Source organism: Cebus imitator, unplaced genomic scaffold (genome assembly GCF_001604975.1).
Source record: "Cebus imitator isolate Cc_AM_T3 unplaced genomic scaffold, Cebus_imitator-1.0 Scaffold178, whole genome shotgun sequence".
Lineage (NCBI taxonomy): Eukaryota > Metazoa > Chordata > Mammalia > Primates > Cebidae > Cebus > Cebus imitator.
Window position 1 is genome coordinate 2911180 of NW_016107493.1, and position 15705 is coordinate 2926884.

At 43.4% G+C, this 15705-nt stretch overlaps 1 protein-coding gene across 9 annotated transcripts in view; it reads left to right on the forward strand.

Moving 5' to 3' along the window:
- Positions 1-13625, forward strand: part of SPATS2L (spermatogenesis associated serine rich 2 like) — a 168201-nt gene extending 154576 nt beyond the window's left edge. For 7 of the 9 annotated variants that reach the window (XM_017545196.2, XM_017545195.1, XM_037744529.1 and 4 more), the window contains 4 exons: positions 140-249; positions 2685-2787; positions 5684-5904; positions 12731-13625. In XM_017545196.2, the coding sequence (XP_017400685.1) occupies positions 140-249; positions 2685-2787; positions 5684-5904; positions 12731-13126 (830 nt within the window). In that variant the 3' untranslated portion in view covers positions 13127-13625. The remainder of the gene's footprint in view (positions 1-139; positions 250-2684; positions 2788-5683; positions 5905-12730) is intronic. The other 2 variants (XM_017545198.2, XM_017545199.2) reach the window with 1 other exon arrangement.
- Positions 13626-15705: the final 2080 nt, after the last annotated feature.

A 15705-nucleotide genomic window follows, 5' to 3' on the forward strand; every position in this document is an offset into this window, starting at 1 on the left:
CTCCGTGACCACCTCAGAAAACACAGTCATGGTCCAACAAAGCAATCAGTCTGTGGAGCGAGAACTGATGCCAAGAAATTAAGTTATTTAATATGTTTCAATCTCTGGCCCTAATGTGTGACTCCTCCTCATTTGGCAGTGGAAATCCTGACCACTCGTCAGAAGAAAGCAGAAGAACTAAAGAGACTTACTGACCTTGCCAGTCAGATGGCAGAGATGCAGCTGGCCGAACTCAGGGCAGAAATTAAGGTCAGTTCTAAAATATCACAGCCTGAACCCTGAGCCAGAGAGCTGATCCCCATTATGTTTGTTTTGCATCCACAGAGTGCTGCTCTCTGAGGATCTAACATCTACACCTAGCTCTCTTTCACAGGGTGGAAATAGAGAACACAAAAGGGGGAAGACCCACATAATCACTGTGTTTAAGTGTAAAGTGTTTTGAAGGAATGTTTTACTCCAGAGGAGAAGTACAAGCTGTTTTGTCAGTCAGTAGAGACCAACCCAAATAAAGTAACTTGGCCATGAATTATAGCTGGGATGGGGGATATTATTTTAACACACTGTGATTTATAGGTATGTATATAAACACATCCACAGGTATATACACACACATGAAGCATGAATGTAGTGTAACAGTGAGGATTAGAAAGCATGCAGTCTGTGGAGATTTCTTTCCTATATTATTTTCTAGTTTAGTCGCATTTTTATTAAGAATACTACCCATTAATACATATTTATTTGATTCCTTCATTGATATGCAACAGAAACTGACCCTGGCTAACCTCAAGGACAAGTAGAATTTGAAAGGATGTGAGTATAGCTCACCAAAGCAGAGCCCTATCTGAAGGCTCAGGTCAACAATTAGGCAGGAACTGGGGTGGCTCAGGTAAAATAAGAAGCAATAATCACTAGACACGCTCCTATGGGACCCTCAGCCCTGTACCACCCCACTCGGCTCAGATCCCTAAGCGAGAGGTTCTGATTGGCCTCCACTTGGGTCATATCCATCATTTGGCCCAGACAGGGTGTGACATCTTGATTGCCAGACCCACCGAGACTATGGCTCTTTGAAACTGTGTCAGGGTACAGTTACCAGAAGGGGAAATGGTTACCAGGAACACACACACACACACACACACACACGCACACACACGCACACGTGCGCGCGCCCTTAAGCTTCTTACCCACTTCCAGGAAACTAGAGTGGTTGTAAGACACAGCTGCCGCTAGCTTGAGGAGTAAGATTGCAAGTTGGGGCATAAAACTGGTTGGCAATGATAGACAGTGGCAAGTGACCCCCCTCCTGGCTGGGTCCGAAAGCAGGCCCTGTGGGGAGAGGACCTTGCCCGAGGGTGCTGAGGGTGTCAGTGGCCTTTCTCTTCTTACATTCTGTGCTCTGGCCTCTGTGGCCTCCCACCCAGCCAATTTCAGTGGCCTCTTCACTAGTCTCTCTGCCTACACTGTCTCCCTCTAGCCTCATACTCCACGAAGATTTAATTTCCCAAAGCAGATCTGGTTTCCCCCATTATATCTCCTTCCCCTCAGAAAAAAATTCTCAACTGGACTCCAATATATATGCCAACTTCCATCTCCCCCTACAAAAATCCCAGCTTGCTAGAACATCAAGTAAGATATATAAAATTGCCAGCTTCCTGGTCTATTGAAATCAACTCATCTTCCAAGTTTCATTTCTGCCTGTCAAAATCCCACCCATCATAAAACGGTTAGTAGCACAGGCGTTGGAGTGAAACAGTCCAGCTGCAAAATTTCCTACTTCTGTGACCTTGGATAAATTACATGTTCTCTTAGATTCTTAGAACCCCAACTCCCCCATCTGTAAAATAGAGATAATAGTACTGACTTCATAATACTGTGATCAGATGAAATGAGATTATCTGTTAAGAATTTGGCCAGTGCCTGGTAAGTGTTACAATAATTTTTTTTTAATTTCTCTTTTACATAATCTTTCCCCATTGCCCTCAGTAGGAAATAATTTCTTCCTCTTTTATATTCCTGAAGCACCAATCACATTCCACCTTGTATTGTAGTTAGTGGTATCTGTTTTCCTTGCCATTGCTAAACTCCCTGGTAAACTCAAGAAAGAACTGAGTCACAGTTATTTCTGTATTTCTCACCCTGTCTTCTAGATGTAGATCTTAATTTTAAATGAATTGAAAAATAATCTCTTTCTCACTTCTTTTCACAGCACTTGAAATTCTGCCATTTAAGATTGTATTTTCCAGACACTAAAGGCTTTGTGGACTTCCCGGTTCCCTATTAAAATAGGGATGGGGGTCTAGGAAGGACGACATGTTTTCTCTTGATGGTCAATACCTTAGCAGGCACTCGGCCAAACTCAGAAGACCCTACCAGAATGCAATTCAGAAAATTACTAGGAGGGCGAGGGGTGCTAAAAGGTTAAATAGATGAGTCAGACACGCATTCCATGTAGGCCCAGACAAGAGAAACACAGGACGCCACATATTCCCCAGGCAGGAAGATGGTCATGCCCCAGCCAGGTCAGGACCAAGACTGAGCACAAAGCCTTCCAGCAACAGGGCTGGAAAGATCCCCACCAGGTCAGCACCGCAGTGCGCGCTGGAAGAGCAGAGTGAACGCATCCACAGGGTGCCTCGGTCATTTCTGTAATCGTGGGGCTCCTGCTTTCCATCTCTTTCCTCCAGCACTTTGTCAGTGAGCGTAAATATGATGAAGAGCTCGGGAAAGCTGCCCGGTTCTCCTGTGACATCGAACAGCTGAAGGCCCAAATCATGCTCTGTGGAGAAAGTAAGTTTTGCATACTTGCTAAATAATTCTGTGTGAGTAAGCTTGGTGCTATTTGGAGTTGCTATAGGAAATGTCAGGTGGGCAGTCCCCCCAGGGGGCTAAAATGAGGTCTAAAAAGATTTAATGATCTAAGCTCATGACACAAGTCACCAGAAATGTCAAGATTTGAACTTAGAGTCTTCAAATGCCACTGCCCTTCGGTAAATCCCCAGGATTTATTAAGTGGAACAGAACAGGTCAACTAGTTTATACCTTTCGCAAACTTTTCTTAAACACCATCAGTTAAACTGCCTCTCTGATTTCAAATAGCCCTGGTTCTACAGAAACTTGTCAGGCAGAGAGTGAGTCTTCCTAACGTGTCCTAACATGTCTGGAAACAATCAGTTATTGTTGTGCAGGGCCCAGCTGTTGTGTGAGCTCCTCAGCAATGCCCTGAGCCTCTGCCCTTGGTTCTCTGTGCTGAGTGAGGTCTGCAGATAATGAAAGACTCCACTCAGCCATTAGGTTTAGGCTTGTTCCCTATTAAGCCTTAATTAGAGCAGCTAATGTGCAACAAAATTGGCTGCTATATTTTCCCCTACACCACAAGGGGAGGTGGGAACGAGCACTGAAGTGGCTTTAAGGACAGCCGCAAGGAGGAAAGAAGGACTAGTGAGTGATGCAGAAACCCACAGCCTTGCAGTCAGCTGAAAAATCAAGATTTGGCTGCACTTCCTATTACGGTATAATTAACTATACTGTGCTATACTGTATGCATGTATAGTAATACAATTTGCTTTTATCACTTCACAATCTATGGTAGATATTTTTTCATATCAACATATTTAACCAGTCATTTCTGTAAATATAATTGATGTCAGCAGTCTTCATGTTGCTGCATTTAGACTGCTTCTAGTTTTTCACCATTAAAATAACACAGCTGATCACCTGAGGTCAGAAGTTCAAGGTTAGCCTGGCCAACATGGTGAAACCTTGTCTCTACTAAAACTACAAAAATTAGCCTGGCCAACATGGTGAAACCCTGTCTCTACTAAAACTACAAAAATTAGCCAGCCATGGTGGTGTGTGCCTGTATTCCCAGCTACTTGGGAGACTGAGGCACAAGAATTGCTTGAACCCAGGAGGCAGAGTTGCAGTAAGCCAAGATCACACCACTGCACACCAGCCTGGGCGACAGAGTGCAACTCTGTCTCAAAAAACAAATAAATAAATAAAATAAATAACACTGCTGTGAGCATCCTTGTCCACACATCTTTGGCAATTATTTGATTTTTCTGACTGAATTTTTAAAAATTATTTTCGTTTTTTTCCCCCATACTCTTCCTTATGAAAGAATTTACCTATTTGCCATTCTCTATCCAGAGCTTTTGCCCCATCTCTAAAAAAAAGGGAACAGTCCGGTTCACAGTTGTAAAGGGAACTGCCCACCCTTCTTTCCACGTCAGCCCTCAATGAGCAAGACAGTGATGCTGAGTGATGCCCTGTCACCCATCTCAGGTGCGGTGGGGAGGCACCGCTTCACCTCCTTTCCTCCTGAGCATTTCAGGTGCCATCTAGTGGGAGTAATGGTCTCTTACTAAATTCCAGGTGTCCATTCTGAAAGACAGAGACCATAATTGTCCGAAGGCTTTTCCTTCTCAGCTTTGTTGAGAGCACATTGAGAACCCACAGGTACCGGTAGTGAACCGGAAATAGTGGTCCCTGATCTGCAGACAATAATGACCTTCTAAAACTGAATCTGGTGAGCACAGGAGCCACAGAAATCCCCTGGTCACATTTGGACAGGCCCAGCTTGCTGTCACACCTTCCCAATACAATGAAGACACCAGGAATGCATCCCTGGCCTTTCCATTTCTCCTGTATTGTGATCTTTACTGGTCCCGCCTAATCCTCTAGCAGAACCCTGGGATTAAACCTGATCCATCAAAGGGAACAGACAAAATAGCTTTCAAAAATTGGTGACAGTTTTAAGAATCAAAGAAAGCTCTAGCTGGCAGTCAGATTCTGGTGAACTGTGAGAGGGAAGTCATGGTTTTATCCTTGAATTGATTCCCTCCAGTTCCAATTCAGTGTAATCACATAGAAATCATCCCAGCAGAAACCATCACTTTCCAAAGCAGCAGGAATGGTCATAATAAATGCTGAGCAGACCTGCCTGAGCCTTGAGCCCTGAGCCCTGATGGGGGTCTGCCTGATCAGCTTGCCTTGCCTATGACCTTGGAATTGGTGCACATCTGCAGTGAGGCTGCAGAAAACGGGGCTGATTAAAGGTGGGATAATGGAGCGATAATGAAATATACAAGATGCTTTAGGGGCTAGCAGGCCTGGCCCTGTGTTTGGGGGATATGCCTGACCCAGAGTAGCAGAATTCCTAACATCCAGTATCACCCCATTCCCAAACTCTAAGAACATCGTGCCTCTGACAGGCCAGAGTGCCCACATAGCTCCCAGTCTTTCTGTGTCTGCAGTACCCATTGGTCCAGGGAACTGATCAGGGAGGTGAGAATGGGTTTGGTAATGGGGAATCTCGAGACAGAGTGCATTTACAGACAGGGTCAGAGAGGGAATCTTGAGGTTTCATTATCTCTTTTCCCTTGGTGATTCTTGACCTAAAGAATAATATTTAAGTTGCTCAGATATGTCTTATTTCTTACAAATGTCTCACAACTTGGATGATTATGCTGTAATCACAGTTCAGTGATTCCCACAGGAGAAATTTGGTTGTTCCCTTAAGCACCAAGGTGCCCTTTCAAATAACATCTTTCAAAAGAAAACTTTCTGAAAGTTTTTGTAGAGATCCTGGCCAGTTTCTTCATCTTCTAGCACTTCCTAATGGGTTACTGAGGCAGCAGTGTTGAAGGTGCAGCTCGTAACACTGAGCACTTTCTTGTTGCAGTTACACATCCAAAGAACAACTATTCCTCAAGAACTCCCTGCAGCTCCCTGCTGCCTCTGCTGAATGTGCATGCAGCTACCTCTGGGAAACAGAGTAATTTTTCCCGAAAATCATCCACTCACAATAAGCCCTCCGAAGGCAAAGCAGCAAACCCCAAAATGGTGAGCAGTCTCCCCAGCACCATCGACCCCTCTCACCAGGCCATGCCAGCCAACAAGCAGGTAAGCAGACACCGGTGCAGGGTACCAGGGGGTGGGGGGAACCCTGTTTCCAGAGGAAGAAAACAGCAACTACTAGATGCTGGGCTTCCTGGGGTCACACTCAGGCTCCTTCCATCTGCCCTTACCCACTCCCCACCCAGCAGCACTGCCTAACTGGCCTCCAGGGAACTCCCCTGGTCTCTCTCGTCTTTGCCTCCCAGGTGCTTTCCCATGTGGAGGAAGTGGCCTGAATACACTCTTGACCCCATGAGCAGACAGTCCACCCAAGTGAGGCTCATGGCTACGATAACTACCATCCCTGGGGCCCCAAAACCAGCCTACATGTGGAAGGGACCCACAGAGACTCAGGAACAAGATTCAGAACCTGGCCACTGAAACTACTAATGACAGGAAACCTGGCATTTGTTTTTTAAGATATTTTAATCTCCACTTATGTTGAGTTGATCAGTAAGAGGCTAAAGTTAGTGCAATCTTCTCTTGAGATTTCAGCAAAGAGAATACATTTCAAAATGACATTCTTTATTCTTATCTACTATGACGTCTAAAAACACAAGTGCCCAAAGAACAATCTTTCTTCTCCTTCTGCTTCTCCAGTATGTCTTTGGGAGGTTTTAGAGCATTAACAAAAAATTGGGATCTACCAGGTGCAGTGCTCAGACCTATAATCCCAGCACTTTGGAAGGTTGAGGTGGGCAGATCACTTGAGGTCAGGAGTTTGAGACCAGCCTGGGCAACACGATGAAACCCTGTCTCTACTAAAAACACAAAAATTACCCAGGCATGGTGGCAAATACCTGTAATCCCAGCTATTGGGGAAGCTGAAGCAGGAGAGTCGCTTGAACCCAGGAGGCAGAGGTTGCAGTGAGCCAAGATCACACCACTGCACTCCAGCCTGTGCACCAGAATTAGACTCCATCCAAAACAAATGGATCTGATGGTATAGACGTTGGGCATGCTATAAAGATACCTTTTATTATCTCCAAGAGAAAGTCTTTTTTTTTCTTCTTTTTTATTTTTGGTAAGTCATTTAAAATGCTGCTTTTCTAACAGGTGTCTTGTTGGGTTTTGTTGTCTTGGCTTTTGAGAATTCGTGTTAATGACATTGACAGGTGTTTCTCAGGCCCTGAAATCTTCATGAGCTTTAAGATAGCACCTTGATAAGGAGCATGTTATAACTTCATTAAAGATCATAATCAATCTGTTTTTACTTGTAGTCTAAATATATCTTCACAACTTTTGTTCATTTTTTTTTTTTTTGGCACAATCTTGGCCCACTGCAGCCTCAACCTCCTGGGCTCAAGCAATTTGCCAGCCTCAGACTGCAGAGTAGCTGGGACTACAAGTGTGTGCCACCATGCCTGACTAATTTTTTTTGTACAATTTTTGTAGAGACAGGGTTTTGCCATGTTACTCTCAAACTCTTGGGCTCAAGTGATCCGCCTGCCTCAGCCTCCCAAAGTGCTAACATTACAGGTGCAAGCCACTGTGCCTAGCCTCTCTGTTCATTATTAAATATCACGCTATAATTAAGTCTAAAATTTAGCCTATGAGTTTTCATTTTTCATAGTTTCTTTAAAAACAAAGGAGGCCAGATTAAGTACTATCTGTATAGATACTTTTTCAATTCTCTGTTTTAGCATTTTAGGTAATGGCTCATTTAAGTTGAAATAGACTCAAATATCTAAGTCAGAACACTGTAAACCCAGGTAAGAAGGGCCCTTGGGCTGGGCCTTGTGTTTTCAAGTAAGCTTTCTTGACCTTGACCCTTGCATAGCCATGGCTCTCTCTACAGAGTAAGGAGTCAGAGAGACCAGGGAGACAGGGCCACTGAAATCTACACTCTGTATTCTGAAGCATGCTGCCAGTCAGCACTCAAGATCCTGGAATTCTATTCCCAGTTGGGCCCACGCCTGCTCACAGGGTCTGTTTGGACCACTTTCCTGTATACATCATCTTGAAGACAAACCACACCTGTTGGTCTGAAGGGTGGGAGTGGAGGCGAAGCTTAGGTGTGCAGGCTGCAATGTCCACATTCATGTGTGCAAGGCCCCCTTACAATGTGGGATGGAGCCACAGTTAGGAAGAGACAGCATTCAGATGTATAGTGTATGAACCCCGAAAATCTGAGACAAGTCTCAGGTAACTTAGAAAATAGGAGAGAGGTCCAAGATGGCTGATCACTAGCAGCTCAGGATTGTAGCTCCCACTGAAAGTGCAGAGAACGAGAGGACGCCACACTTTCAGATCAATTTTTGTTGCTCACGCACCAGGAGATTCCCAGCGGAGGAGCCCCATGTGTCGCCAGCGCGACTCTTGAGGCCAGTGAGGCGGTTTTGCCGCTGCCTTGGTGCGGCAGTTCTTGGTGCAGAGTCAGAAAAGCACCATCAACCTTAACACCGCTGTTTTGGCCGGCACAGTGGGTTGCTCAGATTTTAGTGCTGGGAATCAACAAGTTGGACGTCTATTCAGAAACCCAACTATAAAGACGGTAATTATAAAGACCACAGATGGATAAATTTATAACGAAGGGAAGAAACCAGCCTAAAAAGGCTGAGAATACCCAAAATCAGAACGCCTCTCCCTCTGCAGGGGATCACAGTTTCTCATCAGCAACGGAACAAGGCCTGATGGAGAAAGGCTGTGTTCCATTAGCAGAAGCAGGCTTTAAAAAGTGGATGATAAGAAACTTCTGGGAATTAAAAGAACTTGTTCTAACCCAATGCAAAGAAACTAAGAACTTTGAAAAAAGGTTTGACGAAATGTTAAAAATAACACACAATTTAGAGAGGAATATAAGTGAATTAATGGAGCTGAAAAACACAACACGAGAACTTCGCGAACTATGCACAAGTTTTAATAGCCGAACTGATCAAGCAGAAGAAAAGATATCAGAGGTCGAAGACCAACTTCATGAAATGAAACAAAAAGACAAGATTAGAGAAAAAAGGATAAAAAAGAACGAGCAAAGTCTCCAAGAAATATGGGACTATGTGAAAAGACCTAATGTACGTTTGATAGGTGTACCTGAATGTGACGAAGAGAATCAATCCAAGCTGGAAAATACACTTCAGGATATTATTCAGGAAAACTTTCCCAACCTAGCAAGGCAGGACAATATTCAACTCCAGGTAATACAGAGAACACCACAAAGATATTCCTCAAGAAGACCAACCTCAAGGCACATAATCGCCAGATTCACCAGGGTTGAAATGAAAGAGAAAATACTGAGGGCAGCCAGAGAGAAAGGTCAGGTTGCCCATAAAGGGATGCCTATCAGACTCACAGCAGATCTCTCAGCAGAAACCCTACAAGACAGAAGAGAGAGGGGGCCAATATTCAACATCCTTAAAGAAAAGAACTTTCAACCCAGAATTTTACATCCAGCCAAACGAAGCTTCATAAGCGAAGGAAAAATAAAATCTTTTGTGAACAAGCAAGCACTCAGAGATTTCATCACCACCAGGCCTGCTTTACAAGAGCTTCTGAAAGAACCACTACAAATAGAAAGGAACAACCAGTATCAGCCTTTCTAAAAAATACCAAAAAATAAAGAACATCAACATAATTAAGAAATTGCATCAACTAATGGGCAAAACAGCCAGCTAACATTAAATGACAGTATCAAACTCACATATATTGTTATTAATTCTAAATTTAAATCGACTAAATCCCCCAATCCAAAGACACAGACAGGCAAAAAAAGCCAAGACCCATTGGTATGCTACATCCAGATCCATCTCACATGCAAGGATACACAAAGACTCAAAACAAAGGGATGAAGAAAAATTTACCAACCAAATGGAGAGCAAAAATAAATAAACAGAAAGTAGGAGTTGCAATTTTTGCTGATAAAATAGACTTCAAAGCAACAAAGATCAAAAGAAGCAAAGAAGGATATTACATAATGATAAAAGGATCAATATAACAAGAAGAGCTAAAGATCTTAAATATATACGCACCCAATACAGGAATACCCAGATATATAAGACTTATAAAGAGACTTGGACTCCCACGCAATAATAGTGGGAGACTTCAACATTAATATTTGACAGATCAATGAGACAGAAAGTTAACATTGATATTCAGGACTTGACTCAGATCCGGAACAAGTAGACTTAATTAACATTTATAGAATTCTCCACTTTAAATACACAAAATATACACTCTTATCAGTACTACATCACACATATTTACAGGTTTAAATGAAATATTGATTGGCTGCTTGTTAATTATTTTTTTCCCTCATTTTTTTTATGTCTCTATTATTAAACACAATTACAGGCATACCCATTTTTAGACTGCATTCTAGCCCGGGCAATAAAGCAACAGCCCTGTTCTCTCTGCCTCTTCCTCTTTCTTCTTTCCTTCATTCTTTTTTTTCTTTTTCTTTTTTTTATTCTTTTTCTTTCTTTCTTTCTTTCTTTCTTCCTGAAAAAAAAAAGAAAAAGAAAGTTTATTTTGCCAACGTTGAGGACATGCACCCATGACACAGCCTCAGAAGGTCCTGATGACAGGTGCCCAAGGTGGTGGGGCACAGCTTGGCTTTGTACATTTTAGGGAGACATGACACATCAGTCCATTTGTGTAAGATGCACATCAGTTCAGTCCGGAAAGGTGGGACTACTGGAGGCAAAGGTGGACAACTGGAAGTGAGGAGGGAGCTTCCAGGTCTTAGGTAGATAAAAGACAGATGGTTGTATTCTTCTGAGTTTCTGATTCGCCTCTTCAAAGGAGACAATTAGATATGCATTTATCTCAGTGAGCACAGGGGTGACTTTGAATAAATGGGAGACAGGTTTGCCCTAAGCAGTTCCCAGCTTAACTTTTCCCTTTGGCTTAGTAATTTGGGGTTGCCAAGATTTATTTTCCTTTCCCAGGAGTATGGGCCTACATTTGTACTCTTGCTCTGGGCTCTGAATTATTGGGGGTTGGTCTACCCTAAACCTATACCATCCAGTCACAGTGCACAAATTAAGAACCTTATATATTTGTAACTCATAAAATTACATGTTTTCATAAGAGGTTTGATTTTCAAAACAGGTTTGTGTTTATGTTACAACTTAAGAACCTTGTCAGGAGACAGTATATAAAGTGGGAATAATGCCACCATTTCCCTGCCATAGATAGACCTTGGGCAAGTCCCGGAAACTCCTTATCCTCATCTATAAAATGAAGCACATAATAGCAACTATCTTAAAGGGTGATTCTGTTGTTAAATGAGGTAGTACATGGTGAAGAACCTCACTCAGTGCCTGGTATATGGTAAGTACGCAGTGAGTGTTGGCCATTATTGACCTTGAGGAGTTCAGAAATCTTTTCCTCATACAGGAGCTTAATCCATTGCGTCCCTACACTCATCCATTTATGTTCTTGGCCACTGATTTGCTGAAGGAATGATTTTTCAGTAGAGGCGTCAACATTTCTTTGCTTATAACTGCAGAAAGTTTAGAAAAACAATGAACTACCTCTGTGAAAATACACCTTATTTCTGCATGCCACCAAAACCTGCCAGATACGCTTCACCCCTATATTTGCCCAAGATAATATTTCTGAACTATGAAGATATTTGTTTCAAAAAACATTAGAAAAGCTACTTTAGAGAAGAAAAGTTACAGACAGAATTTTACTTTTTCTTCACCTGTGTAATTAGAATTCCTATGCATAGTCTTGAAACAGGAACATTTCCTTGCCCTCTTTGCAGGCCTTGCAACAGGGGTGCCTCACTTACTCAGCATGAAGCTCTCAACCCCTCGGGGGATGGGGAGCATGCAGGTGGACAGGTGCAGGAGCTAGAGCAAGCACTTTTGGGTGACGGCAGGATCAAAACTCCATGCAGCCCCATAGCAGCATCTAGGGTGGTACCCGTGACCCCTGGAGCCCCAGAGGACATGTGTTACAGTACTCTTTTAGCCTTGCAGTCCAAGGATGGCTTGAGTGTTTAATAGCTCAATAGAACTTCAGCTTTTTCATGAAGGCAGAGGGTCAGTGTGACACTTTTCTGTATCCTGAGCTCTTGTCCAGCATCCATGAAAAATCAGGTTGTATGAACCAAGTGAGGGATAGTAAATGCAGGGGATTTTATTGCTAATGGAAGTGGCTCTCAGCAGGAGGGAGAGCTGGAAAGGGGACAGAGTGGGAAAGTATTCTTCTGCTGAAGTCCGGCTATCTCTGGCTGGACTCTTCTCCAAAGTCCTGCCATCAAGCCGTCCCTCTGAAGTCAAACTGCCTCTCTCCGATGTCAGACTGCAGTCTCTGACATGCAGCTGCTTCTCCTCTTCTCTTCTCTGCTGTCTGCCAGTGGAACCTGGGGTTTTTATGGAAACAGAATGGAGGGTGGGGTGGGCCAGTGTGGTTTTGGAAAAGGCAACATTTGAGCAGGAAAATAGGGCTTGAGTGTGGGGCTTAGCCAGGGACCCCACCCTTTTTCTTTATAGAATTTCTGTGCTTCCCATCCCTATCAGTCTCTACAGAATGTCCCAGAAATCTCCATAGTAGAGGATCATCATTACTCTGCTCCTGGCTTATATTTTATTCTGCTATAGTTTAAGCATCTTTATGGATTTTATTTGACCCAGTTTTTGAATTGTCTGTCTTATGCTTCTGTAACCTCTTTCAACATCATTTTCTTGCAGTTCCATTTACAAAACAGTCCACTATTCTTTTAAGATTAAGAATTTTATCTGCTTGACCTCATCTTCATGTTTCTGATTCTTCTGGTGTATCAAAAAAGCTTACCTGTGGCTTAGAGATTTGGTTTCCCTGATGTCTACTGGTGTCATCTGTGACTTACCGACATCTGATACTTACCTCTTTTCTTTTTTGGTAGAACGGATCTTCTAACCAAAGACGGAGATTTAATCCACAGTATCATAACAACAGGCTAAATGGGCCTGCCAAGTCGCAGGGCAGTGGGAATGAAGCCGATCCACTGGGGAAGGGCAACAACCGCCACGAACACAGAAGACAGCCACACAACAGCTTCCGGCCCAAAAACAAAGGTGGTGCCAAAAATCAAGAGGCCCCGTTGGGGATGAAGACCCCTGAGGCCCCAGCCCATTCTGAAAAGCCCCGACGAAGGCAGCACGCTGCAGACACCTCGGAGGCCAGGCCCTTCCGGGGTAGTGTTGGTAGGGTTTCACAGTGCAATCTCTGCCCCACGAGAATAGAAGTTTCCACAGATGCAGCAGTTCTCTCAGTCCCGGCTGTGACATTGGTGGCCTGAGCTAGGATGAAAAAAGAGCAGTTTTCACTCAGTTTTGGTTCCCTGCCCGAGGTGCTGACCCAATTCGCTGCCAAAAGAGAGTCAATCAGAATATACAAATCCTGTATGGTTGTGTCTCCTCTCTTAATCATTTTTACTAATTCTAATAATCAGCTCTAGCTTGCTTCATAACTTTCATGGCTTTGCTTGATCTGTTGATGCTTTCTCTCATCAAGACTTTGCAGCATTTTAGCCAGGCAGTATTTACTCATTGTTAGGAATATCAAGATGTGGCTGAAGATCAGAGGCTCAGTTAGCAACCTATGTTGTAGCAGTGATGTCAGTCCATTGATTGTCTTTAGAGAGTTAATGTTACAAAAAAGAATTCTTAATAATCAGACAAACATGATCTGCTGAGGACACATGCGCTTTTGTAGAATTTAACATCTGGTGTTTTTCTGAAAATATATATATACATATATTGCTTTATTTGAAACAAATTAAAATATGCTGCATTTGACACCTGGCTAGTTTCTTTTATTGATTGATACCCACCTACTTGTTGAATGTACTTTTCAGTGCTTTCAAAAAAACTTTAGAGACTAGAGGTTGCAGTGCAAAGCTCTGAACAATAAATAGTTTCTCTTGGGACATACTCTTTCAGAAAAAAAAAAAAAATGCCTTTTCAATTAGGTTACACACAAATAGATGGATATGCACCCTGATCATCTTAGACACACTACTTGTCAGTTGGGCAGCTGGACACGTTCATTGAAAGTACTACAAACCTCAGCTGCACCTAGCTTAAAGAGTAAGAATTTATTGGTTCAGTGAGTGAAAAGTCCAGTTGGTCCAGAGTTTCACTCCTGTCTCCCAGACTGGAGTGTAATGGCGCAATCTTAGCTCACTGCAACCTCTGCCTCCTGGGTTCAAGCAATTCTTCTGCCTCGGCCTCCCCAAGTAGCTGGGAGTATAGGCATGCGCCACCACACCTGGCTAATTTTTGTATTATTAGTAGAGACAGGGTTTCACCATGTTGTCCAGGCTTGTCTCAAACTCCTGACCTCAAGTATCTGCCCACCTTGGCCTCCCAAAATGCTGAGATTACAAGCTTGAGCCACCATATCCAGTCAGCTCCCATCTCTTGATTATCTTAGATCTCCCTTCCTCCTTGGGTTGACATTGCATTCAGAACGGTGGCAAAGGGCCACCATGCTCTTAAGACTCAAGTCTATTCCCCACACTGTCCAGAGGAGATAAGTTATCCTAGTAGCCTCTACATGGAGCAAGTGTCTTTCTCAGAAATCCCAGCAAAAGTCTTGCATACCATTGTTGGTAGGCCTGTCTCTTAAACCAATCATGGAAGGGGGAAGAGAAGTGAATGCAATGAACTAATTTACATAGACTAATCAGGGCCCACTCCTGGAGCTAGGGTGTGGCCAGCTTCCCAGAGTTCCTGAACTAGATGCAAAAGGGTACTTCTCAGGAAAGGAAAATGGATACTACGTGGCCCAAACCCCAAATATCCCCAGATCCCCTAACTTTGACTACAGAGCAGTTCAGTCTGGGCGCTGCTTCCGTTGCACTCACATGTGTCCTACAGATTTGCTGGCTACTTGCAAGGGAAAATGCTTATTCTCAGCTCAACATTAACATTTTTTCTGGCAACCCAGGTTCACTGGTTCTCTTCCACAGAGCGGCCCTGAGCAGCTGAGCCTGCAAGCCACGCAAGCATCTGTTTCTTCTTTTGCCAAGTACAGGAGGATGTTTGCTCTCTCTGTAGAGAGCTTTCTGAGGTCCCTGGGTGTACCCAGAGATTTAATAGGAATTCTAAATGTTAAGTCACATTCCAGGAAGGAAGGAAGAGTTGTTCATTCAAATAAGAAAGATAAATGTTCAGCACTGTAGGCCCTGTTTACCCCATCAGAGGCCCTGAATTTATGTATCACAAGACAGAAGGATTTTGCACAGGTTTTTATGTAGTAAGATTTTGTTCGCCACTGAAAAATGTCAGTGTAAATATGGCCGCTTCAAAGATGAGTCAAGTAGTTCTTGGAACGGGGGAAAAAATGAAGTTGTCAGGTCAGGAGTGCACCTGCCTTTGTCAGAGTTGAACCCAACCGCTCTTAACCTTGACTCACCCCCTCAGGGTTAAAAAAGCCCAAACACATTCCTGAGCACACAGCAAACACTCCCATGTCACTAAAAGAAACAAAAGAATGCTAAAAAGTGTTCAGACCTGATTATATTTTTTCCTTTTTTTTCTTCTTGAGACAGGATCTTGCTCTATCACCTAGGCTGAATTGCATGATCATGGCTCACTACAACCTTGAACTCCTGGGCTCAAGCCATCTTCTCACCTCAGCCTCCCAAGTAGCTGGGACTACAGGTTTGCACCACAACGTCCCAGCTAATTTTGTTAATAGAAACGAGGTCTCACTGTGGTGCCCAGGCTGGTCTCAAATGCCTGATCTCAAGCGATCTTCCTGCCTTGGCCTCCCAAAGTGTTAGAATTATAGGCATGTGCCACCTCACCTGGCTGATTTTTGCCTTTGTTATAGACCCTGGGCATGTGAGCATTTATTAATTTGCATTTTTGA